General features: G+C 42.7%; 1 protein-coding gene across 1 annotated transcript; it reads right to left on the bottom strand.

The window, feature by feature from the left end:
- Positions 1–261: 261 nt before the first annotated feature.
- LOC123060461 (syntaxin-32) lies at positions 262–4,664 on the bottom strand. Its single transcript, XM_044483190.1, has 5 exons — positions 4,209–4,664; positions 2,694–2,944; positions 2,406–2,572; positions 1,581–1,790; positions 262–646 (listed from the first exon to the last, which is right to left on the bottom strand). Exons 1-5 carry the CDS (start codon positions 4,450–4,452, stop codon positions 487–489), a joined length of 1,032 nt encoding a protein of 343 aa, XP_044339125.1. The 5' UTR covers positions 4,453–4,664; the 3' UTR covers positions 262–486.
- Between the last annotated feature and the right edge of the window lie 5,294 nt (positions 4,665–9,958).

Consider the following 9,958-nt stretch of genomic DNA (forward strand, 5'->3'; position numbering starts at 1 on the left):
TGGAAAGTGGAAAGGGGGTTCGAAACAGGACGCGGCAGGCAGAACCGGCGCTGCCTATACTAGTACATCGTTTGAACCAAAACAGAAAAGGTTTCTGAGCCAAAAGGACGACTCAAGGGGGCAGATTTGGCGACACATGGAGAGCCGGAATTAGAGAGACAGAGAGCGCAAAAGAGCAGGACCGACAGAGGATTTTATTATCAGCAACAAACATTTTCAGCAAAGATTACACGACCTATATCACCGCACGCCATGAGACCGTATCATAAAACATACTGTAATAAAAATATAATACCACCGCCCGGTCGGTAGTAACAACAGATCCATCCTGGATGCTCCTCCCAATTTACATGACCACAGAGGCTACTAGACTGCCTGACGCTTATCATCATCATCATCCCAGTGAAAATTGTGTACATGGTGTATGTAGTTCGGTAAAAATTAAAGAATATACTTGCACACAACATGCGTTACAAGGGGTGGGGATCATGCCACGAAGAATATGAAGATCATGAGGAACACCATCAGCACGAAGAATATCTTCATCATCAGCCACCTGTTTGACGAGATGCTGTTGAGGTACTTCAGGAGTTGACCCTGCGCTCCCTCGACGTTGGCTACCGTCTCCTCCATGTTCTCATCGATTCTGCCATACATAGCACATGAGCACACATTTAAGGGAAGACTCTTAACCCAATTGGAATAAAAGAAAAGAAAAACATGAACTAAGTTTGGCGCACAAAACCTAGTCTCCTCCATCTGAGATAATTTTACCATGAACAAAGGACTCCCTCCGTTTCATAATGTAGTGCGTATAGATTTTTTGACTTGTTAAACTTTGCAAACTTTGACCAAGTTTATAGAGAAAACCATTTATATGTACAATACCAAATATATAAAATATGAAACTACATCTTATGATGAATCTAATGATATGTGTTTTGTATTCTAGATGTAAATGTTTTTCTCCCAAAATTTGGTCAAAGTTTATGAGGTTTGACTTTTCAGAAAATCTATATGCGCTACATTATGGAATGGAGGGAGTATTGGCACAGAAAACATAGTCTACTGGAGATAATCCATCTGAACTAATTTTATCATGAATAATAAAGAATATTTATGCCTAGCTAGCTTAATAATACTTGATCAACAGATCAGGGACCAGAATCTTGTGCTGCGGTAGGGGGCATACTAAAGTAGTCAATTAAGAAATCAGGAGAAGCGCCTACACAAACATTACATACTCCCTCCAATCCATATTAATCAGCGCTCAAGCGGATGTATCTAACACTAAAACATGTCTAGGTACATCCATTTCAGCGACAACTAATATGGATCAGAGGGAGTACCATGTATCCTTCTGATTTAAAGATAACTCAAGTGAGACCATCATGCAAAACAACTAAGATTCATCACTATTTTAAGAAAATGCATTATAATGGGATTCTCTAGGGTGTGATCAAGTCCGACATCTTGAAGCTGTAAATAATTATTCAAAATGAAATATGAATACGACTCAAAGTCTAAGATTGCCTACTCCTGAAAATACATACAACAAACTTAGTTTGCGTAAAGTTCACCTGATTGCTAGCTCTCCCTGCTGAGACACCATGGTTGCCAGCTGGGTAAAGATGTTGCTCAGCTCATGGATGGTTGATTCCACATTTTGAAGAGCCTCAGCTCTGCTCTGCATGTAACTATCCTGCTGTACTGCCAATTGCTGCTGCTGCATGAAAGCAGGAGACGACGACGACGACGATGATGCTCCATGATCTCCATTAGTCTTCTTCCTGGTGAACAGAAGCAGAAGATTCAAAACCAAACTCGTGAAGCACGCTGCAATACTTGCAGAGCTTTATATGGTTAAGCAACAGTAACGCAAGAGTAGTCCAATTCGATTGCATTAGTTCGTTAAGGTCAGATCTGCGTGTATATATTTGTTGGTTTAGTATTCCATTGTTTAACAGACAGTTATATGAGCCTTGGAGTATTGCATTTCTAATATAGAAATGGAATAACTGTTTTATCATGCTACCCTTGCATGACAACATCCTTTTCCTACCTTCCTTCTCCTTGGGCACCATTCAGTCAAGGTTCCATCATGGCACGTGGGCATCAGGGTTCAGGGTCTCAACCCCATAATACTCATAAGTATTAATAAAGGTGCAATTTCAAAATACTACTGGCTCTATTAGGGGCAGGGAATTGTTTTGCAAAACTTCGTCTATACCATTTATTAGGAGTGTCATGTTCTGCAAAACAGACACCTAACAATAAGAAGCACCAAGCGTTTGGCGGTGCAATCTCTGACTAGCATAGCATGTGAAGGCCTAAGCTAAGGTGGTTGTGCATAACTGCTCACAATGTTAGTACACACTGATCAAACTGAATGCTTGCAATGGTACCTCTGAAACAATGGCGTAGTTGCAGAGTCACTGGCCCATGGTGCTGGGGGTGCAGTGTCGGATGCCTCTCTGGGAACAAGGGGCCGCTGACGAATGAATGGATTTGATGCATCTTTTGCAGCTGAGGACGAGAACATTTGCCTTCTGTTTTCATGGACCTTTAAATTCTGCACATTCAGGGAGAAACACATTTAGTGTGCCATTTATAATGAAGACACTATCCAAAGAAAAAGGAAACATGGTGACAATATATTTGAATCAGGAAAGCATTTACTATTTTTATCTGACCTCTGTCCGCATTGTAAGGACTTCTTTGAATTCTTTCGTTGCACTCATCAGTCGATTTTTCAGGTTGTCCACAACGGTAGTGGAATGATTTGTTGTATCCTTGGAAAGATTGCCACTCTCATTTTGTGAATTGCACAGAACTTGTAAGTCCATAACAGCATTATTCAAAGCACCAATATCCTTCTTAACAACTGCAGTCAACTCTTGTATCTCTAAGGTAGGGTCATCAAAAACAGATGTCTTCTTTGCCACTGTAAACAATCATGCTGTAAAATCAGCAACGATCCATACTTTATACTGTAAATATACACAGAGCAAGTGTTGACATAATTGGTACTAGTGTAACTAGATCTCAAGTCAGCACCTTACCAGATCAACACTTCATAGTTCAATATGGTAACTTGCTGACGGGTGAAATAAAAAAGCAGTACATAACTATGAATGTTACTTTCTCAGTCAATAGTATCAAGAGGTCATTTAGAAAATTTGAACTGATAGTACTTGTAAATTTTACAACCAATAACTTTGCATCAAAGTGCGAGGAAGCAGCTAAGCCATCACACTGCTATTAAGATATTACTTAGGTGGGAGGCCAAACTGATAAAAAAATGGTAAGCTTCATCCAGTGCTTATGAATACAAAGAAGGTGCAAATAAGTAGAAACTATGTTCAATGCACATTTGGCAGTGGTAGGCATACATCTATCTACATTTTCTACCTTCATGCAGTGTTACCAATGCAATGCAATGCAGAAAGTGCAGTCAAATCTTCTGAGGAAGGTATTAACCAACCAAAGACATCTAAAGCGGAGACAAGCACTCTAAAAGTGGCAACAGAATGAGTAGTACAGGCATACATACTAGTACAAATGATTATAAAAAAGGAACAATCAGTGAGCCCTCACTGCACAGCACTTGAGAAGATATGCAGACATTTCATATATCACTGAGAGACCAAGGTACCAGTTTACATTCAATACACATGCACATCGCTGATGCATATAATCCCATTGAGACTGCTATTCTCTATCTAACTTCATTCTTCAGTACATGGTAATGGCCAAAAGAAGCATCTTACTAGCAAGTACTAGAATATATCAGATGTAGTAATTCATAAACAGGCACAAAATGAGGCAGATGTGATCACTGCTATCATCGCAACAGGTGCAGAACAACCATCCGGATATCAACAAAGCAAACTACATGGCAGCGCAATTTCAGTAAGTACACAAACACTGAAAGATTAAGAAAAATGGCAGGCATCTAATCCAAATGTCATAGGAGCACTAGGTAAGAAACAAGCATGCTTCGTACAATATACTATATACATGGCCATTCATGCACGTTGACATCTCCTCAGGCTACGACTTAATCAAGCATGAGCTCTACAGTCTACACCTCGGGCGTTCCGAGATCCCAACCAAACAGCCCGGAGGGGGCACAACGCAAACACGAAGGTAGTTTGGTATAGGAGTAAATGGAAATGCAACAAAGGGGGGGAGCTAGTTAGTTATACATTTGGCGAGGCGGGCGAGCTTCTGGGAGGTCTGGTGGATCCCGAGCCCGATCTTGGAGGCGCGGCGGTTGAACTCGGAGTGCGCCGACGCGGCGGAGCGCGAGTCGTCGAGGGGCCCGGCGCTGCCGCTGGCCGACGCGGCGGCCGGGGAGGGTGCGACGTGGCGGCGTGCGCTCTCGACGGCGGAGCGGAACTCGTTGGTGCGGTCCCGGAACGACGCCGGGGCGGACCGCGACGGGTTCATGGCCGCCGCCGACGCCGGATCTGGATCTGGGCCGCCGCGTCGGTTGGGCTCGGGGGCGCGGGCGGGCGGGTGGGTGAGAGGGGGATTGATGGCGGGTGAGGTCGCGGTGCTGCTTTTCCCCACCGAGGATTATTGGGGGGGGGAGGGGGGAGACGCGGTGGAGGGGATGGGGGATTTGGTGGGAAGGAATGGGGAATCGAGCTGGAAACTGGGCAGAGGGATCGGTGGCTTGATTGTTTTCCCCTTCTTGTGACGAGAGACGAGACGAAGGGAGAGATGAGTCTGAGATTCGCCGGGTCCAGACTTCACCGCGTTTCTCTTCTTCTGGTCGCGTTGCTGCGACGGTTCAGATCGAGCCGTAGCAGCATCCACGGTTGTGGCCAACCTGGTGACGAAGGTACGATCGAGTCGTCCACCTGTCGAGCGTGGGCCCTGTTCACTATTTCATTGTTTATTTTCTGTTGTTTCTAGCATATACTTCCTATGTTTCAAAATGTAGTGTTTCCTCTATTCACGTGCTTCAACTCTGACCATAGATTTAACCAACGAGACGGACTACGGCGGGAGCAAAAGTTATACCAGTGAATTCGTATTCAAATGAAGTGTTCAATTATATAATTTTTTCTCCCGCCGCAGTCAATCTCGTTGGTTAAATTTATGGTCAAAGTTGGATCTCGGGAAGCGCGGGCGCATTATATTTTGAAATGAAGGGAGTATGTTCGTGCTTTACAACGGGAGAGAAATTATTGTGTCCATCGAAACAACCGCCAGCTGACATAATAGCATTCGAATTACCACAGAGGTAATATGTTTGTGCGTTGCAACGGGTTAGAAAATCACCACACTCTCCTATCCCAGTAAGCAAGTGAGGACTTAAGCCTAAACACGGCCTCAAACATAGGTGATGATCTGATAAATGTTTTGTGTGCTTGTAGAAATTTATCATGAAATAATACTTGTAGAAGGCGTGGTAAAAAAACAATGGTCCTAAAATGCTACTTCCTCCGTTTGGGTTTATTAGACCAAGTTTCACCATTTATTTTACTAACAAAACGTAAATTACATGATACAAAAAAGCATACTTTTGAAAGTGTATTTGAAAGAGACTTTCAATGGTATAATTTTTGTGACATGTAGTTCAAATTTTATTAATTAAATCTATGATCAAAATTTAGCCCAAGATGAGAGGAGACCAAATAAACCCGGACAGAGAGGGTATTTTTTTTAAAGCATTTTGGAATTAAAAAAATCTGCCATGACTTCCACGAATGTCATTGCATGAGGAAAATTTTCAAACAGTCAAAAAATTTGTCAAAGTTTATCACAAAAAACTTCAGTTTTTTAGTTTTTTCATTCTTTTTTGGGTTTTACCCTTCATCACGAGCTCATTTGAAATCGGGAGCAGAAGAGGAGCTTCGGAAGGTTTTAGACTTGTGTTACACAAGTACTACATTACTAAGTACCACCCATTTTCTTTTGAGCATCATTTTTTTATATGTTTTTTCCATGGCAAATCAATCCGCATTCCAAGCAATAAACTTCTTCAGTGACCTGCTTTTTGCGATCATTGTCAAACCAAGTTTGATAGTCATTTTCTGACTATCTTTTTGTTTTTCTGCAAATGTCATGCCTTATCTGCAAGTGTTGTGACAGAAGTTCTTTAGGTTTATTGGGTCATCGGGTTTATTTACATTTGTCGTGGGAAGGGTAAGGCGACCTTGTTTGTTCATTTATTTTTGTTGATCCAATGTTTTGACACATTTATCAAAAGTTCTTCCAATGTTTTGACACATGGGACGACACTAGCTTTGTGTTATTTTTGTTTTTTATTTCTGATCGTTTTTTGGGTACAAACAAATCTCATTCACCACACTCACAAATGGCATGCCAAGTTTGCTTCTCGAATACACCAACAATGATGCAACAAAGCGCATCATATTAGCTGGTGACTTTGAAAAATCTATGCTAATAATTTGCGCAAATACTCATGTTTTTGTACTCCCCCTTTTAAACTCTCATCACTTTATTCTTGTTGCACAAAAAGAATTTGTAGGATCAAAGTTGTCGACCACAAGAGGGTGAATGGGAAATTTTAACAAATTCCCCAGAAAATCTAAATGCTTGGGTAACTGGTGGCGCACAGGCTTTGTCCGACGATGCACCATTGAGGTTTATGACGACCAATTAGCATATTTTACACCAATAATAGGTGTTTCAAAATCAATGCTCGAAATCTCCTACTTCTTTGGGATTCTGATGAAATTAGTCAATAAGGGGCGCGTGAATGTTGTAGTATACGAAAAATCATACATCTACAATGCAAAATGATAAGGAAAATGTAAGTGCATCTAGTGCCCCTTAGTGATTTTGGTGTATTGAAGACTTATAGGTTAAGTGATTGATGCGTTTGTAAGTATACACAGGTCTATAAGTTTAGGAGAAGTTTGATATTTACAGAGAAAGTCGACCCCTAAAAATGAAGTCTTCGACTGAAGACTTTGGATTTCTGAAGACTTTCTGAAAACTTTGAAAGTGAAAAAATTGGTGTGATCCTGAAGACGTGGTATTCATTCAAGGAACATGAAGCGTGAAGAATTTTGTTTTCATAATTTCATTTTCTCTTTTTTGAGTCATAGAAAACACCGTACTGTTAAAGGGGGTCGAGGAAATACTAAGGAAAAATTTCCAAGTGATGCTCAACTCAAATCCTACATCTACCAATCCCTTCGAGTGAAGTCATTGGAAATCTCATACAGCTCAGTCAATTTCTTCAGTGACGGAGACGAAATTCTTCTGGTCCCTGAGGAATTTGTTCTGACTGAGGAGTTAGGAATTCGCCAGTGCGGATTGCCTACACAGTGAGGAACGTGATAGCCCTGAGAAATTTGCTACTCAAAATTCCAACCGTTGATGTGCTATGCGCCAGCTGTCCCAAAATATTTACCAACCTAACTGTCATATCATTGAAAGGCATTTATGTCTTATCATGTCGGGCTGCTCCCTAGGCTATAAATAGCCGCCCCCTACAACCACTAGTTGGTTGGCTGCTCCGAGAGAAACTGACACTTGTCATTTCAGAGCATCCCATCCTCCAAGGACTTTGAGTGAAAATCATCAAGTGAGGAAAACCCAAACCCAAACACCTACAAACCCAAAGTGATTAAGCATCACTGAAGAGATTGATCATCCGTGGATCTGACACTTGTTACCTTTGAAGACTGTGCATCTTCCAGACGGTTAGGCATCATGGTCTAGAGCATCCAAGAGGAAATTGTGGATCGCCGAGTGACCGAGTCTGTGAAGGTTTGGATGTCACCTGAAGACTTACCATGAGTGATTGGCGAGGTCTGCGTGACCTTAGCTTAAGGGGAATACGGTGAGGACTGAGTGTCCTGAGTTGCGTGTTCAGGACTAGGTGTCCGGGACTGTGTGTCCTCAGGTTTAAATACCTAGCTGCCCTAACCAGACGTACTACTGCCACAATAGTTGGAACTGGTCTACCAAATCCTTGTCTTCACCAAGCTACCTGGTTCCAATTCCTCAACCCATCTATTTCCTCATCTCTCTGTTGTGTGCTTGTTCATATCTGTTTGAAGACTTTGGCTGAAGACTTTCTCTATTTCCTCAGCTCAATTTCTTCAGCCTGTTTGTCTTCATTCTGTTTATCCTGTGTTTACGCTTTTTGTACTATGTGCTTGTTTTCATTTCATCATGAAGACCATGCTCTTATTCTGTTATGTTTACTTCTGAGTACTTATTCCGCTGCAAGTAGTTCTTCACTCAGGAATTTTCTCACCCGCAAATTCCTCAGTGAAGAATTCATAAAAATCGCATATTCACCCCCTCTAGTCGATATAACGCACTTTCAGAAAACATGATGCAAAATGCACTCATCATTCAAGCGCATGTCTCATGTCGCCACACACGACAACGCCAAGCCAGCCACAAGAAACTGATGGAGAATGTAGTGATTTCAAAAATTTCCTACGCACACGCAAGATCATGGTGATGCATAGCAACGAAAGTGGAGAGTGTTGTCTACGTACCCTCGTAGACTGTTCGCGGAAGCGTTATATCTACGCGGTTGATGTAGTCGTACGTCTTCACGATCCGACCGATCCAAGTACCGAAAGCACGGCACCTCCGAGTTCTGCATACGTTCGGCTCGGTGACGTCCTCGCCTTCTCGATCCAACAAGAGGGGCGAAGTAGTAGATGAGTTCTGGCAGCACGACGGCGTGGTGATGGTGTTGGTGAAGAACAATCTTCGCAGGGCTTCGCCTAAGCACTACGAAAACTATGACGGAGGATAAACTAGAGGAGACGGGGTAGCCGGCACACGGCTTGGTGTTTCTTGATGTGTCTTTGGTGCTAGCCCTACCCCTCTATTTATATGTTGAGCCCTGGGGTCGAAACTTGGAGTAAAAGCCTCCTCAAAGTCGGTTTCACCCAAAAGGCAAGAGTCCTTCTCGGACTCGAGGGCTAGACGCCAGAGTTCCCGGCGTCTACCCCCTAGACGCCAGGGTTCCTGGCGTCTAGCCTCTGGTCTCCGCAAAACTTCCTTTTGCACTTTCCAAAAGCCTCGTGGGCTTTCCCCTTTGGCCCAGATAAAGTGTTCTCATGCCCAAACATTTCGGGAAACATCCGGAACCCCTTCCGATGAATTCTGGAACCCTTCCGAAGATCAAACACTACTATCCACATATCAATCTTTACTTCCGGACCATTCCGGAGTTCCTCGTCATATCTGTGATCTCATCCAAAACTCCGAACAACATTCGGTCACCAACATACATAACTCATAGTACTATATCGTCAACGAACGTTAAGCGTGCGGACCATACAGGTTCGAGAACTATGTAGACATGACCGAGACACCTCTCTGGTCAATAACCAATAGCGGGACCTAGATGCCCATATTGGCTCCTACATATTCTACGAAGATCTTTATCGGTTAGACCGCATAACAACATACGTTGTTCCCTTTGTCATCGGTATGTTACTTGCCCAAGATTCGATCGTCGGTATCTCAATACCTAGTTCAATCTCGTTACTGGCAAGTCTCTTTACTCGTTCCGTAATACATCATCCCGCAACTAACTCATTAGTTGCAATGCTTGCAAGGCTTATAGTGATGTGCATTATCGAGTGGGCCCAGAGATACCTCTCCGACAATCGGAGTGACAGATCCTAATCTCGAAATACGCCAACCCAACAAGTACCTTTGGAGACACCTGTAGAGCACCTTTATAATCACCCAGTTACGTTGTGACGTTTGGTGGCACACATAGTGTTCCTCCGATAAACGGGAGTTGCATAATCTCATAGTCATAGGAACATGTATAAGTCATGAAGAAAGCAATAGCAACAAACTAAACGATCAAGTGCTAAGCTAACGGAATGGGTCAAGTCAATCACATCATTCTCCTAATGATGTGATCTCGTTAATCAAATGACAACTCATATCTATGGTTAGGAAACTTAACCATCTTTGATCAACGAGCTAG

This window comes from Triticum aestivum, chromosome 3A (assembly GCF_018294505.1).
Source record: "Triticum aestivum cultivar Chinese Spring chromosome 3A, IWGSC CS RefSeq v2.1, whole genome shotgun sequence".
NCBI classification, from domain to species: domain Eukaryota; kingdom Viridiplantae; phylum Streptophyta; class Magnoliopsida; order Poales; family Poaceae; genus Triticum; species Triticum aestivum.